The sequence below is a fragment of the Saccopteryx bilineata genome, chromosome 3, assembly GCF_036850765.1.
Source record: "Saccopteryx bilineata isolate mSacBil1 chromosome 3, mSacBil1_pri_phased_curated, whole genome shotgun sequence".
In the NCBI taxonomy this organism is placed as follows: Eukaryota; Metazoa; Chordata; class Mammalia; order Chiroptera; family Emballonuridae; genus Saccopteryx; species Saccopteryx bilineata.
In genome coordinates, this window is record NC_089492.1 from 95,717,221 (window position 1) to 95,739,647 (window position 22,427).

The 22,427-nt window shown below is 42.9% G+C and overlaps 1 protein-coding gene across 1 annotated transcript; it reads right to left on the minus strand.

Moving 5' to 3' along the window:
* Positions 1-2,475: 2,475 nt before the first annotated feature.
* LOC136329817 (putative ATP-dependent RNA helicase DHX57) lies at positions 2,476-14,906 on the minus strand. Its single transcript, XM_066266444.1, has 9 exons — positions 14,694-14,906; positions 14,105-14,217; positions 13,208-13,236; positions 12,813-12,889; positions 12,597-12,731; positions 11,844-11,918; positions 9,012-9,146; positions 5,203-5,403; positions 2,476-3,514 (listed from the first exon to the last, which is right to left on the minus strand). The coding sequence occupies exons 1-9, from the start codon at positions 14,904-14,906 to the stop codon at positions 3,371-3,373; spliced, it is 1,122 nt and encodes a 373-aa protein (XP_066122541.1). The 3' UTR covers positions 2,476-3,370.
* Positions 14,907-22,427: the final 7,521 nt, after the last annotated feature.

Sequence of the window (22,427 nt, forward strand, 5' to 3'; positions counted from 1 at the left end):
ACTACATGAGTCTTTTTGGCTAAGTTATTTTGTCTTTCATTTTTGTAGGAAAAAAGTAGCCATGGATCATTTGTTCTTTGTCAATTAAATTCATTCAACATGGGCCCTGGTCGGTTGGCTCAGCGGTAGAGCGTCGGCCTAGCATGCGGAGGACCCGGGTTCGATTCCCGGCCAGGGCACACAGGAGAAGCACCCATTTGCTTCTCCACCCCTCCGCCGCGCTTTCCTCTCTGTCTCTCTCATCCCCTCCCGCAGCCAAGGCTCCATTGGAGCAAAGATGGCCCGGGCGCTGGGGATGGCTCTGTGGCCTCTGCCTCAGGCGCTAGAGTGGCTCTGGTCGCAACATGGCGACGCCCAGGATGGGCAGAGCATCGCCCCCTGGTGGGCAGAGCGGCGCCCCATGGTGGGCGTGCCTGGTGGATCCCGGTCGGGCGCATGCGGGAGTCTGTCTGACTATCTCTCCCTGTTTCCAGCTTCAGAAAAATGAAAAAAAAAAAAAAAAAAAAACCTAAAAAACAAAAACAAAAAAAAAATAAAAAATAAAAAAAATAAATAAATGTTTAAATTCATTCAACATGAAAGGAAATTAAGTCCTTCGGGCCATTTTCAGTAAAAACTATGTTGAAGGAGTAGCAGTAACTGCATATTCTGCATAGGAAATAATAATAAAACGCCTCGCTGTTTGAATACGTCTATTGAAAAGTTTATTATTATGTCAGTATATTATATTTAGCCATTTTGAAATATGTCGATTCATTATCCTAAACACTGATTCTCATTGTAGTCCCCACACAGCCAGCCAGGGCTCAGTGGGGAAAACGCACTCTCAGTCCTGATATGCTGGCATTTACTGTATTGTAATTTTACAAAGTACTTCACAAGATCTTATTTTAGGAACATTTTATAAACAATGGCTAGAAAGAAAAAAGAAAGTTTACCATATGCCTACAGATTCACAGGCTGTGTGCTTTGATATACGAAACTTCTTAGATCAGATGACAGAATGGGAGGACAGAGACCAAAGTTCAGTGCCTGCCAGGAAGGCTGAGCTGCAATACTCAGATATAAACTCAGGCAGGAAGAAGACAGAGCTAACACTGTCAACCTATTATTGCCTCTATAAGAATGTTTAGACCTTCTAATTTTCTGAGAACTTCTCAATTAGACATACTACAAAACTGTGCAGACTAATTTCATAGCAAGTACCTTATTAATACTGTTCCCTAACTAGAATCCAGTAAAACAAACATTTAAGAAAACATTTACAGAGTTCTACATAAAATTAACATTAAATGCTGACTATCCTGTTGGGGTTTAGAAATCTAGTTTCACATTGAAATACTCTACTGCATTTTGACCTTTAATCACAAAGAAATAATCTTACTTCATATTTCATAATTTTAATAGTTTTGGGGGTGGCCCTGGCCAGTTGGCTCAGCGGTAGAGCATCAGCCTGGCGTGCAGCAGTCCCGGGTTCGATTCCCAGCTAGGGCACACAGGAGAGGCGCACATCTGCTTTTCCACCCCTCTCCCTCTCCTTCCTCTCTGTCTCTCTCTTCCCCTCCCGCAGCCAAGGCTCCATTGGAGCAAAGATGGCCCGGACGCTGAGGATGGCTCTGTGGCCTCTGCCTCAGGTGCTAGAATGGCTCTGGATTCACAGAGTGATGCCCCAGAGGGGCAGAGCATCGCCCCCTGGTGGGCATGCCGGGTGGATCCTGGTCCCGCGCATGCGGGAGTTTGTCTGACTGCCTCCCCGTTTCCAGCTTAGGAAAAATGGGGAAAAAAATAGTTTTGGGGGTAAGGATTTTCTTATTCTGTGCCTTCAGTCAAGGGGTCCCAACCTTCATAACACACTGGCACATCTCTAACGAAGACAGGATTTATGCATCTGTTATGTGGCGGCAAGAAACCAGCTCAGGAAGGGCTCCTCCCACCCTGCATTCAGCTGCAAACTGGGTTCAGTCCCCATGGCTCCAGGTAGGGCAGCATGAGCTCCACTATAGCACCAAGAGTCAAAACGGGTGTAAAAATCCTTGTTAGAGGTTTAGTGCTGCTTTCTCCTCATTTCTCCTACATGTCCTGCCCAATCACTTCTGTAATATCAGCCTTGTTTCGATAGCAAGGTCAGGACTTGCATATTGTATATGCTATGCATATGTATGTCTTTTACTTAAAGTGATACACATTAATGCCTTGAAAATACACTGCTTACGGTCTAAGCTCCAAGTGCACTGAAGCTTAACCACACCTGATAATGATCATCTTGGGCAGTCTAAGAGGTTTCCCGGAAACATAACTAAAATAGTATCCTGAGAAGTGCACACTGAGATGGATTTTCTCAATTAGTTTGAATTCCATCTACAGTATGAAACCTGTAGTGACTCTACCTGGGGGCTAGACAAACGCAAGCATCTTTCCCACTCAGTTCTTCGGGATTCTTGCTGACCACACTGATAAAGGTCCATGAAAAATTTAAGTGTACTCGTTCTCCTTCAAAATGCTAGTGCCCCATTAGCCTAAGCAGTCTCATGGAAGGTATTTTTATGGCTGTAAATCTGACACTAGCATGGCAACTTCTACCTCAGCCATGCCAACTCTGCTCTGAGAACACCATTAAAATTCCCCTTTGGGTAATGTGAAATGTGGCCATTAGATGCGGGTGAGTTCATGAGAGAGCACAGATTTCTAAATGGAAAACCTAAAGGAAAATAAAGACATCCAGACTGTTCTGCTTTTAAGAATCAGAGAGTTATAGATAAGACCAGCTTGCATTTTAATAATAAATGAGAGGTCATTAAGTTTGTTTTTTAAGGCTTACCTTGAATGAGTAAAAAGAAAAATCCCTCACAAATCAAGTTTACTCTGTCGCCAACAGCCTAAAATGGAATTTTAATTTTTCTTGCTCACATGACTATTTTTTCTTCTCTGTTCTGACTTCTCTCAGTTGAGCCCAAATGAACAGAAAAAACAATTAGTGCTTCTCCTCATGCCCCCATCTCACTTCAGTAAAATGCAGGAGAAAAATAATACATAGATTAAAATAATCGTACTGTATTAAACATTCACTTTTGTGTCATCAGGCATATTTCATTCATTCCAGGACGGTCACAGGGAAAGACAGGTAAGGCGGTTTTTAGACTGTCTTACCACGGCACTCCAAATTGTGCTGGGAGTGCCCACTGCTTCGTTGGAAATACTGAACCTAGGAAACGTTCCTACGGGCATGGGGCACCGCAGCGGATGGAGCAGTGCGCGCCCTGGCTCCTTCAGGGCCAGACCAGCGCAGGGCTTTAGTTCGAGGCAGAGCTGCTGCTGCTATCTCCCAGGTGAACAAGAAGCAGGCGAGGGCAGTGCTCTCCTAAGACTAGTCTTACTGCGTGGTGACAAGTTTCACAATCATGCTGATGATCCGGGACCCCCGAGGACAGGTACACAGATCCATGCTCGGGTTTTTTATCTTGTCCTGCAGGAGCTGGTCAAGTTCACAGCGCAGTTCCTTGACTAGTTCAGCGACCTGAAATGAAAGTTTGCAATGTGAGCAGTGCTCAGACCAACAGGGGAGGGAAGGCTATTAAAGGAAGTGCCCCAATTACGATGATCAGTATTCTAGATGTCTGGTATTAATTTTAACTTCATTAGTGGGTGGGGAGGGGTAGAAACTAAACGCATTTTCATTCTAAAAGTGCTTCTAAAATTTCTTGATGGAATAAGAAAATTCACTCAATGTGAACTCTGGCATACTAAATGGGGATCAACACACAAAGGCTTTTCTATCACATCTCATATAAAGATTGAATTTGGGAGGTTTAATTTGGACGTGTGTGTGAGAGAGAGAGACAGAGAGAGACAGAGAGAGGGACAGACAGGCAGGAAGGAAGAGATATGAGAAGTATCAATTCTTTATTGCGGCTCCTTAGCTGTTCATTGATTGCTTTCTCATATGTGCCTTGACGGGGGGAGGGGGGGCTACAGCAGAGTGAGTGGTCCCTTGATCAAGCCAGTGACCTTGGGCTCAAACCAATGACCTTGCCTGTAACCTTTGGCCTCATGCCAGTGACCATGGGTCATGTTATGATCCAATGCTCAAACCCGTGACCCCAGCCTGACCAGATGGTGGCGCAGTGGATAGAGATGCGGAAGGACCCAGGTTCAAGACCTTGAGGTTGATAGCTTGAGCGTGGGCTCATCTGGTATGAGTAAAGTTCACTAGCTTGGACCCAAAGTCGCTGGTTACTCGGTCTGCTGAAGGCCCACGGTCAAGGCCCATTTGAGAAAGCAATCAATGAACAACTAAGGTGTTGCAACAAAAAACTGATGATTGATGCTTCTCATCTCTCTCCATTCCTGTCTGTCTGTCCCTATCTATCTCTCTCTCTCTCTCTCTCTCTCTGTCTCTGTAAAAAAAACAAACTAACAAACAAACAAACAAACCAGTGACCCCACGCTCAAGCTGGCAACCTCGGGGTTTCAAACCTGGATCCTCTGAGTCTCAGTCTATGCCACTGCCTGGTCACACTTTCATTTTTTTTTTTTTTAAGATTCATTCATTTTAGAGAAAGGAAGAGATGGAGGGAGGAACAGGAAGCATGAAGCATCAATTCCCATATGTGCCTTGACCAGGCAAGCCCAGTGTTTCAAACCATCAACCTCAGTGTTTCAGGTAGACGCTTTATTCCCTGTTCCACCACAGGTCAGGCCGGAATTTTTTTTTCATATAGATATACTCCCCCTTCAGACTCCACAGAGAGCATAAGTAAATGTCTCCTTCAGACTCCACAGAGAGCATAACTGAGACCTAAGAAAAGAATTCTGATCTATTCCCTATTTTTTTTGAAATGGTAGTAGTAGAATCAGGGTGATTTTTATTTATTTCTACTCATCTATATTTTCCGATTTTTCTTTGGTGAATACATTGTTCGCATAACAATTAGGAAGGTCCAACATCTGCCCACAGCTTCTGTCCTGACTCTTTCATGCCAGGCAATCCTGGGCTTCCCCTCCCACCATGCTGCGGGAAGTCTTACTCAGTCCCCAGGCTTGGCTTCTCCCTTCAGCCTCAGTCTTTCATGGCGTCTCACTGCAGACCCATCATTCTCTCTTAACGAGCTTTGTTGTCCTTGGTCCTTGAAGGAATGACAATACTTCATAACATGAAAGCCCTTCATATCTGAGGCTCACAGGACAGATCCTTTTATACTGTACCTGATGGGAAGCGGCTACAAAACGAATCCAACCATCATCCAAGGAGACAACAAACTCTCCCCTTTGAAGCTGCACATTCACTTGGCCTCCTCCGAACAAGACCAGCGGGTACACAGACACCATGCTGCAGTCGCGGATGAATACCCGACTGGTTTTGATCTTCTCGTGGTATAGTAGGTAGGGGCTGTCAAAGTGTCTGACCTGGAGCAAAAAACCTCAGATGATGACAATGATGTCAATGTCCCACAGATTTAAATTCCACCTGTCTGATGACTTACAAAATTATCTTCAACCTTTCCCTTTCCTTGCAGCTCCAGACTTGTACATGCAACTTCCTAGCTGACATCTCCACTGGGATACCTAATAAGCACGTCAAACTTCTGATGTTTAGAAGGAATTCTTTTTATTTTTTACACCAAGGCTTTGAGGTTGTTTTTTTTTTAATTTTTATTTATTCATTTTAGAGAGGAGAGACTTTTTTTCTTTCTTTGTAAGATTTATTCATTTTAAAGAGAAGAGAGAAAGAGAAAGAAGGGGGGAGGAGGAAGGGGCATCAACTCCCATATGTGCTTTGACCAGGCAAAACTGGGGTTTTGAACCAGCGACCTCAGTGTTCCAGGTTGACGCCTTATACACTGCGCCACCACAGGTCAGGCCAGGAGTCTTGATCTCCTGCATGTAATGTTCACCCTCTTAGTAAGTGACATTCTCTTCAGCCGGCTGCTCGAGCCCTGATTTAGGAGCCACCCTTGGTTATTCTTTCCCTCCCTCTCTCTACATCATCACTGAGTCCTGTCAACTCTGTTTTCAATACACGTGACGAACTGACAGGTTTTCACCACTTCTACAGCCACCCCTGCACAAGCCAGCGTCATGTCACACAGACCACTGCAAAGGCTCCCTAAGTACTCGCCCTGCTTCTCTTTTTGCATCTTTAGTTTCTTCTTCACACAGAAACCACAGAGACCCTTCAAAAACATACGTCCAGGCCTGACCTGTGGTGGCGCAGTGGATAAAGCGTCGACCTGGAAATGCTGAGGTCACCGGTTCGAAACCCTGGGCTTGCCTGGTCAAGGCACATATGGGAGTTGATGCTTCCTGCTCCTCCCCCCTTCTCTCTCTCCCTCTCTCTCTCCTTTCTAAAAAAATGAATAAAATTAAATTAAAAAAAAAAAACCAACAAAAAAACATACATCCAGTTCAGGCTCAAAATCCTCCAGTGATCTCCAGGGACAGAATCTCAAATCCTCAGCATGGCTTACCAGGTCCTGCGTGGCCTGACCACTGCCTGCTTGTCCCAGTCCCCTCCGCCCTGGCAGTCATCATCCCACAGCACTCGCACCGACCGCCTGCCTGCGTTTCCTGGAACACGCCAAGTATGCTCCCGTCTCATGGTCTTTGCACTTCCTTTCCTGGAATGTCCTCTCTAGATACCCGCATGGCTGACCCTTCACTGCATTGAGGCTTTGCTCAAATGTTTGCTCCACGGAGTTCTTCCCTGACCACTCCACGTAAAACAGATGCCCTCCTATCACTCTCAATCTCTGCTTTATTTTTCTTTATAACATTTGCCGCCACGCTGAGATTGGTTCCTTACTTCTTGCTGGTCTTCCTGACTGGAACACGTGTGCCCTGAGGTCAGAGACCTTGTCTGTCTAGCACATTTGCTGTCCCCCGTGGCCGCCAACAGCGCCCCGTTCAGAGGAGGGGGAGCTCGAAGGCACCGAGTGCACCTAATGCGTGCACAGGTGACGTGCATTCATTGCACGAGGGCCACAGTAGACTTGGAGGAGGAGTGGCACACACCAGGCTTTGGTTCCTAAGTACACGTGCAGCTGAGAGGACAGACGACCACAGGCCCTCAGACTCTCCTGATCTTATTTAAGGTGACCCTTTTCATGCTTTGCTGACTCTGCTCAGCAGTTCCTGTGGGCTCAAAGCCCTTACACTTCAAACTCTCTCTCTATTCTCCTTCCCGCTTTTTCTTCTTCATTTCTCCTAAGAGCTTTATCAAGCGTCTGCTTTCAGTGAGGCACCATGCTAGACATCAAGAACGTCAAATAATTACAGTTTTCCTGTCTTCAGGAATCTCGTAACATAAAGGAGGCACACCATAAACCAGAAAACAATGTGATGAGCACAACAGTGAGCAAATGCACACTATATATTGGTGGAACAGAAGTAAAGAACAACTTAGAGAGAGAAGGGCCCTGGAGAAGTGGTATTTAATGGAAGCTTGAGGATAAGTTAGAACCTGCCAGGGATAATAATGTCATGCCAGGCACAGAGCATATTGTCCTTTGTCACAGTGTCAGGGACACTGTTGGATATTTTGTGTTGCTGGAGCATAAAGAATGACAGAGGGAGAGCTGAGGGGAACATGGTATAAGAAGGGGCCAGATGTGAAAGGTCATATTGAAGTTTGCAGCAGATGCCGGATGTGAAGAGTTTCAAGCAAGGGAATGACATGATCGAATGCATGTTACATAAAGGCAGTCGGGCAGCAGTTGTGTGAAAGGCTGGAGAGGGAGCATCAGAAGAGCACTTCATGCAAACGATGGAAGTCTGGCGTTTGAACTGAGGAAATGGCAGTGGGGCTGAGAAGAGCCAGTGAATTGGAGACATGCCAGAAGGTGGGCTTGTTGGGACCTGGTGACCAGCTGGGCTGGAGCATGGGTCTGAAAGAAGTAGGGTCTAATTTGGAGGGTACCGTTCAACAACAGGGAACACAGAAAGGAAGAGTGAACTGGGAGATAATGAGTTTGATTGTGCAGCTTTTGAGTGTGAGGTGCCTAGAAGGCATATAGCTCAGAGAAAACCCCAGGACTGGAGTGAGAGGCCTGGGGGTCTGTATCAGCATGGAGGTTGTCGTTAGAAGCATGATGTTGTGGTCTGGAGCTTCAGGAAGAGTATGTATGCTGCATGAGAAAATAAGGACTAAGGACCAAACCAGCGTTTAGTGTTTCAGAGCAGAGGAAGAGAAACTAGCAACGGGGATAGAGGAGGATCAGAGAGATAGAAGAAAGTAATGTTTTAGAAGCAAAAATAAATAAATAACCCCCAAAAAACATCAAAGATAGCTTTAAGAGGAAGGGAGGGGTCAGCAATATCAAATACTATGTGGGAGTCAAGTAGGATGAGAACCAGGACATTTCACTGGGTCTGACAACTTGGAGGTCACTTGTGACTTCTGATGAGTTTGGTGGAGTGGCAAGGGCAGGCGCCTCACAGCAGCAGCTGGAGGAAGGGAGCTGAGGATGTGGGATCAGCAAATGTAGGTCACTGCCTGGTAAGCACAGACTCAGTGATGCAAAGAAACAATTTCATCGAAGGGGTCAAGGAATTCAAAGTGGTCATTACAAAACAATCACAGGGATACAGCATAGGGAACAGAGTCAATAATATTGTAGTCACTATGGATGGTGCCAGGTGGGGCCTAGAAATATCGGGGAACACTTTGTGAAGTACATGACTGCCTAACCACTATGCAGAATACCTGAAACTAATATAAAATAATATTGACTGTCAACTGTAATTTTTAAAATGTTTAAAAATTAAAGAAATAATTTTACATAGGAAAGCAGGCTTGATCAGTTGTGTTTTTTTGCATCCAAGACACTTTTCTTGAAATGGAAAGCCTTTCCAGAAATGGACCAATTTCCACTCTGTTTATGCTCACTCAACTTTCCCCCTGCCAGTGGGGACACTGGGGCAGCAAGTGACAGAACAAGGTATGGCTGAGTTTAAGGGCTATGTTTCTCACCCCAGACCTGCCACATGTAGCTAGAAGTGCACCCCGCCATTCTGACCTGATAGTTCACTGATGAAGGGTGAATGTGTACATAGACATCGTTCTTGGTGACAAACTTCAGCTCCTCTGATTTTGGCTGCATTCTGACAGCTCCCGTACTGGTCTTCTGAAATTTCCCTTCTGGGCTTTTCACCTAAATGATAGGTATTTGTAAAAATAGATATATAATATGTATATTTCCACTGTAGGATGTGATCCTTCATACAAAACCAGTCTTGTTTGAATGAATGCCTTTTCTGCGTCTTCTCTCTCTTAATTTCCTTTTGAAAGTAGTATAAGTGTATTTTTTTTCTTTTCTTTTCACACCATCAAGAGGTGTGAATGTAGGTGCAGAACCACTGGGTGACTAAACTGCACGCCAGCCACACGGGTGCGAAACTATGTCAGTATTTCCGCTCTGCAGTTATGATTAGATGCAGAGACCCAGCTGGCAACACTGGACCCGAAATCTGTTGACTATCAACCCCAGTCCCAATCCCGATCCCACATTCCAAATAATTTTATTTCACAACAGCAAGAAACAATTCTATGACTAGAAAAAATATTCTATGAATAAACAGATTATTTCATTTGAAAAAGTACTGAAAAACTTATGTAAACACATATATGAGTTATCCATATATTGCAAAAATAATACATGTTTATTTTACAAATAACATGTTAGGAAATGAGAAAATAAAGACTTCTTGTAATCACATAATTAAAATAACTAGCATTGGCCCTGGCCGGTTGGCTCAGCGGTAGAGCGTCGGCCTGGCGTGCGGGGACCGGGGTTCGATTCCCGGCCAGGGCACATAGGAGAAGCGCCCATTTGCTTCTCCACCCCCCCACCTCCTTCCTCTCTGTCTCTCTCTTCCCCTCCCGCAGCCAAGGCTCCATTGGAGCAAAGATGGCCCGGGCGCTGGGGATGGCTCCTTGGCCTCTGCCCCAGGCGCTAGAGTGGCTCTGGTCGCGGCAGAGCGATGCCTCGGAGGGGCAGAGCATCGCCCCCTGGTGGGCAGAGCGTCACCCCTGGTGGGCATGCCGGGTGGATCCCGGTCGGGCGCATGCGGGAGTCTGACTGTCTCTCCCCGTTTCCAGCTTCAGAAAAATACAAAAAAAAACACCGAAAAACAAAAAAAAACTAGCATTAATATTTGATAAATATCAGTTTTCTCTGCCAGATTTATGTTCATATATATAGAAAAGCATAACAATATAATTAAAAATATACATAGATATTGGAACTAATATAGAATTGTTTTCTATAAATATACCTTTGAAACTAAATATATTAAGAAATTTATCCCTGCTTTAAAATGTTTTCCTAAAACATAATTCTTAATGGCAATTAGTACCTTGTTGTAATGATCAATAATAATAATAAATAAACTCCCTATTATTTGAATTTTAGATATTCATAGTAACAGATTATAATTGCAAATATTCTCCCAGATGTATCTTTATGCATATATACAATTACTTTCTAATAATGAATCCTTAAAAATGAAACTGCTATCTAGAAAGGGTATATCAATTTTATTCCTACCAAGAGTGAGAGTGCTCATTTTGGGAGGCTTATAACAGTATTATAATTTAAAAAAATTTTTTTATCACATCATAACCACCCAAAATTCATAGTTTACCTAGGGTTCACTCTTGGGGGGGGGGGTTCTATGGATTTGTGTAAATGTAAGGTGATACGTATCCATCATTATAAAACCATGCAGAGTATTTTCACTGCCCTAAAAATCTACTGTGCTCTGCCTGTTCACCCCCAACCCCTGATTTTATTTTTATTGTCTCCATAGTTTTGCTCCAAATGATTTTTTTAAATTTTTTTTCCCATTTTTCTGAAGCTGGAAACAGGGAGAGACAGTCAGACAGACTCCCGCATGCGCCCAACCGGGATCCACCCGGCACGCCCACCATGGGGCGACACTCTGCCCACCAGGGGGCGATGCTCTGCCCATCCTGGGCGTCGCCATGTTGCGACCAGAGCCACTCTAGCGCCTGAGGCAGAGGCCACAGAGCCATCCCCAGCGCCCGGGCCATCTTTGCTCCAGTGGAGCCTTGGCTGCGGGAGGGGAAGAGAGAGACAGAGAGGAAAGCACGGCGGAGGGGTGGAGAAGCAAATGGGCGCTTCTCCTGTGTGCCCTGGCCGGGAATCGAACCCGGGTCCTCCGCACGCTAGGCCGACGCTCTACCGCTGAGCCAACCGGCCAGGGCCTCCAAATGATTTTTGAAGTAAATTTCAAATGATTGAAAAGCATGCACATACTGAGCAGAAAATGAACCATGATTAATCAGTGGCTGTTAACTGAGCATTTAACAAAGTTAAAAGAGTAATGATTCAGTACTCTGAGAAATTCAAATCTTTCTAAGTTTGACAAGGACTAGATGCCAAAACCCAAAGGGCCCCACAAAGAGGTTTCTGGAAGGAGGGCCACAGGTGGTTGTAGGTCAAAGCACTGACTTGTTTGATTTTGTTCTTATCTAATTTTAGTCCAGAATAAAGGAGAAAATGTAGTAGAACCAAGTTTCTAACTATCACAGAAGGTTAGTTATGCATAGGTTGCTGAGAAAGTGACCTACATATCTATTTTAATTCCTTGAATGTCAATAATACATTAGGATTAAAAAGCAACCCATTTTATACAGTAAATGTTCTTGAACAATGCATCTAAACAGATTAAGGAATTGAAGGATTAGAATTGTATATGAAATTTAAAAGGCTCTGTGTGTGTTTGAGTGAGTGTCTTTAAGATGATTAATGTGTATGACTTAACTTATATCTCTTGGCTATAAAGGAAACAAGTAGTGGGAGAATGCAAGAAAAATGTTTTGTTACCTGCACTACATTTGGATACAGAGCAGCACACAGCATTGCTGATATCAGCTTGGGGTTCTCAGCATTTGAATTTGCCTATGAGAGAAATGTGGTATTAATTTTGTAAGTTATGTGGCTACTTCTGTCTGTGTCCTGCAATTTACATAATTTTTCATTTGATTTCTACCTTAAAACAAAACAAAAGCAGCATATAACTTCTATACATGTGCTAGAAAAATTATTTTTTTCTAAGTAAACAATAGGTCTATTGGAACACATTCACACAGGACCCACTCTAAGAAGCCCACCGTAGCTCTTTTGATTTCTGCAAAGCAGTTACAAAGTGTTCCTGAGAATCAGTGAACAGAAAGATTCTGGTTCATGAGATCTTCATAAGTTCTAGAAAGTATTAACTTCACTTAAAACAGAGTGGCATCAGGTTCATCTTGAGGGAGTGTTCTTCCTATAGTAATACAAAAATCTGTCCCTTTGGGCAAAAGCTGGTCTGATTTAAGAAGATATTATTAGAAAGTCTATTCTACCTCTTATGGACTTATCAAGAAACCAGTGTGAACATTTAAAAACAAAAACAGTAACAACAATTAACAGAGAAACCCTTGTGTGAGTGTTAGCTGACATTTATTTGTGGAAAGAAGAAAAGCAAGAACCCACAGCTCACAGGGCTGAAGTGAAGGATGCCTACAAGAGGTCCTGAGTAAAATACTATTCATGGGCTAATCAGAGAGAAATAAGAACTCATTACACATTCTTTACCTCTTCTCCTGCGGCTTCCAGGATGCCATCTCCTCCTAGAGCCCTCTTCTCAATCTCCCTGGCTCTGAGCCCCTCCTTTACAAAGCCTATGTCTGATAACAGCTCTGTGAACTGTCGTTTGAGGCTGGCCATTTCCTGAAAGAAGTGGGTAGTCTTTAAGCAGGGGCTTCAACACAGAAAAGATAAGTGGAGATGAATGAGACAAAAATGCATTACTTCAGTAGACAGTAACGAGGCTCTTATGGGTCCATCAAACAGGTCGTTTCCAAAAAGGCAGTTTACATGTATGCAAACTGGCAAACACAGTGAAACAGTCACACTGAAATTCACAAATTTCCAAAACCCCAAAGATTGGTTATTTACCTCAAGACTACATTTTTAAGATCATGTTCACTGGATTTTGAGTAGGCCTGATTTTCCTGGAAATTCTTGGGACAGCAAAAAATGTTTACTTTGGTTGGAACCCCAACTCAAGGTGCTGTGATGCCATCTAGTTTTTCCTACTTGCATTTCTGCACGGGGCCTCTCAGTTCCTTACCTGAGCCCAGAGCGGTTATTTCTGCATCCCTAGTGCCGAACAGCCACCTCAGAACTTTCCCTCTTTCTCTTACCTTGAAGTCTCAGTGGCTCACATCTTTTCCTAGGAATAGGGACACGATTAAGTGGTCTAGATTTAGACACTCCTTTTTGTAGCTGAGCACAAGTATGAGAAAGGAAAGCCCAAATCTCTTTGTTCTCTGGCTTCTGTTCAAATATAGGCCATTTTTCAGGCACCAGAGAAGGAGACAAATCAAAGGAACTGAAACTAAGCAACACTATCCTGTCTCCTGATGACGATTGAAGTGTTTTCTTGGAATGTCTCAAGTACATATAAATAATGTGACAAAATATAAGTAGGAGTTAAATATACCATAAATTAGGGGTCGGGAACCTTTTTGACTGAGAGAGCCATGAATGCCACATATTTTAAAATATAATTCCAGAGAGCCATACAATATGTTTAACACTAAATACAAGTAAATGTGTGCATTATATTGAAGACCAACACTTTTAAAGTACAATAAGTCTCTCAATTCTTTTTAATAACATTGTTATGCTGTTGCTAACCAAGGATGAATAAAGTACTTCTTACCATTAATGCGACTTCTTGTGTGCATGGTTTTAGCTGATGGCTTTGTAGTCTGGTTGATACGTAGTGAGGTTAACCCTCATGCAGGCGTTGAGACTTCCATCTGTTAAACGTGATTGTAGGTTGGTCTTAATGTTCTTTAGATGTGAGAAAGACTGCTCACATGCATACATAGAGCCAAACATTGTCAGTATAGCAGTACTCACAAGCTGCAGTGTGTAGTATGTGACAGGAAGCACATTCCAAGTTTTGACAATCAGCTGGTCTGCGGTTTGAAGTTTTTTTCTTTTCTCCCCACTTGTGTTTGCTCGCCAACTCTGTTTGCTGTCGTGCAAGTCTTTCCACATCCTCATTCAGTGACTTGAGCTTATTCACCCACATGTCTGAGGCCTTCAGGTCAGCAGCTTTTAGCTCAAAATCTCTGACAGAGATACCGGGGGTGTAACTCAGGTCGGTGCTATCCCCTGCACACTCATGTGGATGAGTGATGAACTTAAAAAGACGAGTGCGCTCACGAAATTCTCCAAAGTACGCTTTGAATGACTGCAGGAGATTAGATGTGAAGCCCGCTAGCTGCTGGAGATCAAGATGTTGAGCAGGGTCACTTGCTGTGCATGCATTTTAAACTCTCCCAGTTTTTCAAAGTGTAGTAAACAACCAGTTTCAATGTTGGCAATGAAGAGTTCCAGCTTGTTTTCAAATGCAAACACTGCTTGTTGAAGGGATAAGACTGTATTTCCAACGCCTTGCATTTTCACATTGAGCTGGTTCAGATGTTCAGTCACATCCATGAGATAGTAGAACTTCAAGAGCCACTCAGTGTTAGCTAACTCAGGATGCTCGATGTTTTTCATTTCAAGGAAAGTCCGGATTTCGCTCAGACAAGCCGCAAAACGGCTGAGCACTTTCCTTCTTGACAACCAATGCACATTGCTGTGCAGAAGCAGACCAGGATAATTATTCCCAACCTCATCCAACAGTGTTTTAAACTGGCAATTATTTAAAGCTCGGGCAACAATAAAGTTGACCACCCGAATGACCAGTGACATCACCTCACCGAGCTGCTCAGCACACATCTGAGCACAAAGCGCCTCCTGATGTAGGATGCAGTGAAAACTTAGGATGGGTCTCTTTTCATGTTCACAGAGAAGCGCTACGAGTCCTCTGTTTTTCCCTACCATGCTCGGAGCACCATCAGTACACACAGAAATAAGTTTATCCATCGGTAGATTTTTTTTCTTTAGCGAACTCAGTGAAAGATTTGAATAAATCCTCCCTTCTTGTTGTCTCTTTCATAGGCAAAACAGTAAGATTTTCCTCATGTATGTGTCATCAACAGCATACCTTGCAATCACGTTGAACTGGGATAAATGGCTTACGTCAGTTAATTCATCCAAAGAGAGAGAAAAAAAATGGTGCTGCATTTATGACCTTCACTTGTGTTGCCTCAATTTGATTTGCCATCATGATGGTATGATCATGAACAGTTCTTGCTGACAGAGGCATGTCTTTTATTCATTTGATTATCTTGTCTTTATCCAAAAAGTCGTCAAAAAGTTCATTGGCAAGTTCATTCATCAAGCATGAATGTTTTGGCATACTCCCCATCTGTGAATGGCTTTCTGTTTCTCATAATTGCTAAAGCACCAGCAAAGATAGCTGAATTTCAGTCACCTTGTTGGGTCCAAACACGGAGTTGCAGCTGACTAGCTTGCACTCTGCACAGTAGCTCTTGACATACTTTCTTTCTGCTGTCCCCGGCTTGATATTTTGATGCAAATGTAGTATGGCATCTGTCATAGTGCCACTTTATATTTGACCGTTTCATCGTTGCAATTTTATCATTGCATATTAGACACACTGCAGAACCTGCTCTCTCCACAAAGGCGAATTCCTCTGTCCATTCCTGGCCCCTATGTGTATGCCATCCCGTATGTATTCAAGCGAATCACTGATCAAATATTTCCATGTAATGTATAATGCAGAAAATAATAGCAGCTCTATTTCACAGAGAGAAAAGCTAAAGTAAACACTGATTTACAGATGTCTCAGTATCAGGTAAACAGACTGGAAATATGTCCTGAGTCCTTATGTCATGAAAACTCCATAACTTTTTTTTTTTTGGGGGGGGGTTTGTATTTTTTTTACAGAGACAGCGAGAGTCAGAGACAGGGATAGATAGGGACAGACAGACAGGAACGGAGAGAGATGAGAAGCATCAATCATCAGTTTTTTTTTTTTGTTTTTTTTTAAATTTTTATTTATTTATTCATTTTAGAGGAGAGAGAGAGAGAGATTGAGAGAGAGAGAAAGAGAGAGAGAAGAGGGGAGGAGCAGGAAGCTTCAACTCCCATATGTGCCTTGACCGGGCAAGCCCAGGGTTTTGAACCGGCAACCTCAGTATTCCAGGTCAACGCTTTATCCACTGCGCCACCACAGGTCCAATCATCAGTTTTTTGTTGTGACACCTTAGTTGTTCATTGATTGCTTTCTCATATGTGCCTTGACCGTGGGCCTTCAGCAGACTGAGTAACCCCTTGCTCAAGCCAGTGAGCTTGGGTCCAAGTTGGTGAGCTTTGCTCAAACCAGATGAGCCCGCGTTCAAACTGGCGACCTCAGGGTCTTGAACCTGGTTCCTTCTGCATCCCAGTCCAATGCTCTATCCACTGTGCCACCCTTGATCAGGCTTCATGACACTTAATGGAAGGAGACTTGACTTGGAGTGGTGAATGCACAATACAGTGTACAGAAGGTGTCTTGTAGAATTGTGCACCTGAAGCCTATTTAATCTTGTTAACCAGTCACCCCAGTAAATTTAATAAAAAGGAAAGAAACTTAAATTAAAAAGAATACCCTCCATGACTTTCTTTTTTTCCGAGTAAGGAGAAATAAGTAATCTTGACTGACCTAGGCAATCACATTGGAACTGTCATAAGGGTAAGATTTTGAGTAGAGTATAGCTTTAGGGAAGAGCTAAATAAGGGAAGAAAGCATAACGAGTTACCATTCGGCATGTGGATGGTAAAATTAAAATCTTGAGCCCATGACAACCACTGCTTCTTTTTCCCAGTCTAATTGTTTCATAAGGAAAGAGAGTTGTTACCTTTTAAAAGTTCACTGTGGGAGGTAATTGGTCACTTAGATTCCACAGGACAATAACACCCCGGTGGGTCACTATCCAAGATCTGGTCTTTGGCCTTAGAGATCCAAAAAGTTCAACTATTAATTTTCCCAGAAGAGATCAGAGGTTCGAGGACTGAGTGTGAACTCAGATGAGGTTGATGTTTATTTTATAAAGCTAGCTCTTTATATTGTGTCTCTAGCACCATCTACTGGAAAACAAAAGTGACTTGTTAAGAATACTTAACGTTTGAAAGTCTCAGCAAAGTGGAAGGACAAACTAGGCATATTCTGAGAAAAAAAACATTAAGTATGTAATATTAAAGTTACTTATATACAGAAGTAACCACTAAAACAAAAATACAAACTTTATAAATGACCAGAAAGACACACAAACACAGATCATATGGTAAAAGATTTTTAAAAAGCAATAACTAGAATTAGTCAACACAGAAAGTGTGCCACCAAATATAAGGACAGAACAAAGAACACTTAGAACATATATATGTCACATTAATGCCATAGAATAGAATCCCTCCATTAAACAAATTCTCTGAGATGGAATCACAAAACAAAACCCAACGAATGTTGTGTACAATCCACGTGACTCAGAAAGGTTGAAAACAGGAGACTTCAAAAGCACACCAAACAAATGAAAGCCAAAGCAGCACGGATCTCAGTCGGTAAAGGCTGATTTCATGACAGAAAGCATTAAGTTACATAAAAGAACACAGACACCTTGTAATGATAAAGGATGCAGTTCACAGTGAAGGCTCACAAAAAGAGATAAAAGGAAAGAAGGGAGAAAGGGAGGGAGGAAGGGAGTCTCATAACACCAGAAGGGATGTTCTTAACTGGGCACTGGTTGTGTGATGACCACCAAGACAGGGCTCCTGTTCATGTTCCTTCTGAGCTAGTTCCACTAGTGGGCCATGGTGGGCCAATCGCAGCGCTGTTTGGTTGCGCGGTAGGGACCAGGTTGACCAGCACTGCAAAAGTGGGCGTTTTTTATAAAAAGTTTGAAGACCCCTGCTAGACTATCCCTGTTAACTCATTTCTCCCAGTGTTATTAACATCCCTACTACAGGCTGGAGTGTATCTACAAGGAAGTGACTGGAAAAGGGTCGCTGCCAGTGTTCCTTTGGCTAATAATGGCCCCAATTGGTTTGTGAATCATTCATGTCAGGGACATTTTTAGTGCCTGTTTAGCCACTTCCAGGTGCTATAAGCCCTGGGATATTTCAGCACTAAAGCGAGAAATGTCAACAAAATGATTTGACTCAATGGTTAGGACAACCATCGCCCTTTATCCAACTTAGCCCCTAATGGAAATTGTTTCGTTGATTTTTGTATATATTTTCCACATATGAATGATTCTGAATGTTATAACCACTGCATCTGACAACTTTGTTTTTTGTATTTTTCTGAAGCTGGAAATGGGGAGGCAATCAGACAGACTCCCGCATGCGCCCGACCGGATCCACCCAGCACGCCCACCAGGGGGCGATGCTCTGCCCATCCAGGGCATCGCTCTGTTGCGACCAGAGCCACTCTAGCGCCTGGGGCAGAGGCCATGGAGCCATCCCCAGTGCTCAGGCCATCTTTTGCTCCAATGGAGCCTTGGCTTCGGGAGGGGAAGAGAGAGACAGAGAGGAAGGAGAGGGGGAGGGGTGGAGAAGCAGATGGGCGCTTCTCCTATGTGCCCTGGCCGGAATCGAACCGGGACTTCCGCACGCCAGGCCGATGCTCTACCACAGTGCCAACCAGCCAGGGCCGCATCTGACAACTTTTTAAAAATCTAATAATTCATTCTCCTTCTTAGAATCTGGGCTCCCATAGCCTTTACAAATCAAAATGAAGGCTGAGTGAGTCTTTAGAACACCACACACAAAGATGTGAGTTGGGCATTTATCACCCTTTTTTCTGCCTCTTGCCAACAGGGGAAGTTGCTCCAGTGCAAGGATGCATTTGACCTGAGGAAACCGGGGGAGCTTGGGAAACACCTGCAAGAGTTCCACATCAATGGCTTTGACCACAATTTCTGTCTGAAAAGATCTAAGGAAAAACATATTTGTGCCCGGTAGGTACTTTTCACTTCCTGCCTCTGTATAGAAGACAAATAGCCACCCCTATTGGAGAAGCTCTTTTTTTTTTAATTGATTTTAATTTATTGTGCTTACATAGATTCAAGTGTCCCACCGAATACATCTCCCTGCCCCCCACCTCCGTGTTCCCCTTGATACCCCCTTTGCCCCCCCAACACCCACCCCCTTCCCTCCAGGATTTGCTGTCCTGCTCTCTATAACACTGTTATGAATATATAGTTTCACTACTCTTTCTCTTCTCTGATCCTATCCTCTTGTCTCCTTTCCCTCTGACCGCTTCCCCTCTGGCCCCTTTGATCCTACGCCTCTACCTCTATTCCATTCTCAGTTCACATTGTTCATTAGATTAAGCATATGAGTGAGGTCATATGATATTTTTCTTTCACTGCCTGTCTTATTTCACTTAGCATAATAGTCTCCATGTCCATCCATGTTGTCGCAAAAGGTAAGATTTCCTTCTTTTTCACAGCCACATAGTATTCCATTGTGTACATGTACCACTGCCTTTTTTTTTTTTTTTTTTACAGAGACAGAGAGAGAGTCAGAGAGAGGGATAGATAGGGACAGACAGACAGGAGCGAAAAGAGATGAGAAGCATCAGTCAACAGGTTTTTTTGTTGTTGTGGCACTTTAGTTGTTCATTGATTGCTTTCTCATATGTGCCTTGACGATGGGGCTACAGCTGACCAAGTAAGCCCTTGCTCAAGCCACTGACCTTGGATCCAAAAAGTATTTTTGGAGCTTTTTGCTCAAACCAGATCAGCCCGCACTCAAGCTAGTGACCTTGGGGTCTCGAACCTGGGTCCTTCACATCCTAGTCAGATGCTCTATCCACTGCGCCACCGCCTGGTCAGGCTGTACCACTGCTTTTTAATCCACTCGTCCACTGATGGACACTTGGGTTGATTCCAGATCTTGGCTATTGTAAACAATGCTGCAATAAACATGGGGGTGCATTTCTTCTTTTGAATCCGTGATTTGCTATTCTTAGGATATATTCTAAAAGTGGGATAGCTGGGTCAAAATGCAGTTTCATTTTTAATTTTTTGAGGAATCTCCCTACTGTTTTCCACAGTGGCTACACCAGTCTGCATACCCACCAGCAGTGCAGGAGGGTTCCCTTTTCTGCACATCCTCACCAGCACTTATTATGTGTTGTTTTGTTAATGAGCACCATTCCGACAGGTGTGAGGTGGTACCTCATTGTGGTTTTGATTTGCATTTCTCTATTGATTAGTGATGTTGAACATTTTTTCATGAGCCTATTGGCCATCTGTATGTCCTCTTTGGAGAAGTATCAATTCAATTCTTTTGCCCATTTTTTGATCGAATTGTTTACTTTTTGGTGTTGAGTTTTACAAGTTCCTTATACATTTTGGTTATTAATGCCTTATCAGACATTTTGTCGAATATGTTCTCCCATTATGTGGTTTGTCTTTTTATTTTGTTCATATTGTCTTTACTTGTGCAAAAGCTTTTTAGTTTGATATAGTCCTATTTGTTCATACTGTCCTATATTTCACTTGCCCGTGGAGATAAATCAGCAAATATATTGCTGCGAGAGATGTCGGAGAGCTTACTGCCTATGTTTTCTTCCAAGATGAGTATGGTGTCATGACTTACATTTAAGTCTTTTATCCATTTTCAGTTTATTTTTGCGAATGATTAAGTGAGTGGTCTAGTTTTATTTTATTATTATTTTTTTTGTATTTTTCTGAAGCTGGAAACGGGGAGGCAGTCAGACAGACTCCTGCATGCGCCCGACTGGGATCCACCTGGCACGCCCACCACGGGGCGATGCTCTGCCCACCCGGGGCGTCGCTCTGTCGTGACCAGAGCCACTCTAGCACCTGGGGCAGAGGCCAAGGAGCCATCTCCAGCGCCCAGGCCATTTTTTGCTCCAATGGAGCCTCGGCTACGGGAGGGGAAGAGAGAGACAGAGAGGAAGGAGAGGGGGAGGGGTGGAGAAGCAGATGGGCGCTTCTCCTATGTGCCCTGGCCGGGAATCGAACCCGGGACTTCCGCACGCCAGGCCAACGCTCTACCACTGAGCCAACCAGCCAGGGCCTAGTTTTATTTTTTTGCAAGTACCAGTCCAATTTTCCCAACAACATTTGTTTAAGAGACTGTCTTTACTCCACTGTATGCTCTTACTTTGTCAAATATCAATTGTCCATATAGGTGTGGGTTTATTTCTGGGTTCTCTGTTCTATTCCATTCATATGTATGCCTGTTCTTATGCCAGTACCAAGCTGTTTTGAGTACAATGGCCTTGTCGTATAACTTGATATCAGGAAATGTGATACCACCCATGTTATTCTTCTTTTTTCAAGATTGCTAAGGCTATTTGTGTTCTTTTTTTTAGTTCCATATAAATTTTTGGAATATTTGTTCTATATCTTTGAAGTATGCCATTGGTATTTTAATAAAAATTGCATTGAATTTATAGATTGCTTTGGGTAATATAGACATTTTAATGATGTTTATTCTTCCTATCCATGAACACAGTATATGCTTCCACTTGTTTGTATCTTCCTTGATTTCTTTTATCAATGTTTTGTAATTTTCCGAGTACAAGTCTTTAACCTCCTTTGTTAAATTTACCCCTAGGTACTTTCTTTTTTGTTGTTGGAATAGTGAAGGGGATTGTTTCCTTAATTTCTCTTTTAGACAGTTCATTGTTGGTGTATAAAAATGCCACTGATTTCTGAATATTAATTTTATACTCTGCCACCTTGCTGAATTCATTTATCAGGTCCAGTAGTTTCTTGACTGAGACCTTAGGGTTTTCTATGTACAATATCATGTCATCAGCAAATAATGATAGTTTTACTTCTTCTTTTCCAGTTTGAATGCTTTTATTTCTTCTTCTTGTCTGATTGCTGTGGCAAGGACTTCCAGAATTATATTGAATAAGAGTGGTGAAAGAGGGCACCCCTGCTTTGTTTCTGATATAAGGGGGTTGCTTTTAATTTTTGCCCATTGAGTATGATGTTGGTTGTGGGTTTGTCATAGAAGGCCTTTATCATGTTGAGGTATGTTCCCTGTATTTCCACTTTGCTGAGAGTTTTGATCATAAATGGGTGCTGTATTTTATCAAATGCTTTTTCTGCATCTATTGATATTAACATGTGATTTTTCTCCTTCCTTTTGTTTATTTGATGAATCACATTGATTGATTTGCAAATATTGTACCAGTCTTGCCTCCCCAGAATAAATCCCACTTGATCATGATGTATGATTTTTTTCATGTATTTCTGGATCTGGTTTGCTAATATTTTGTTGAGAATTTTAGCATCTAAGTTCATCAGGGATATTAGTCTATAGTTTTCTTTCTTTGTAGTGTCATTCCCTGGTTTTGGAATGAGGAATATGCTTGCCTTTTAAAAGGAGCTTGGAAGTCTTCCCTCCTCTTGAATTTTTTGAAATAGCTTGAGAAGGATAGGAGTTAGTTCTTTTCTTCTCTGAATATTTGGT

Excerpts from the sequence above, each read along its gene's own strand:
- LOC136329817 (XM_066266444.1), bottom strand. The coding sequence starts at position 14,906 with ATGGTAGGGAAAAACAGAGGACTCGTAGCGCTTCTCTGTGAACATGAA. Across the intron at positions 12,890-13,207 it reads TGAGCCACTGAGACTTCAAG|TTTGCATACATGTAAACTGC; the intron begins GTAAGAGAAAGA and ends TGTGTTTGCCAG. Across the intron at positions 9,147-11,843 it reads TGTATCCAAATGTAGTGCAG|GTGAAAAGCCCAGAAGGGAA; the intron begins GTAACAAAACAT and ends CCTATCATTTAG.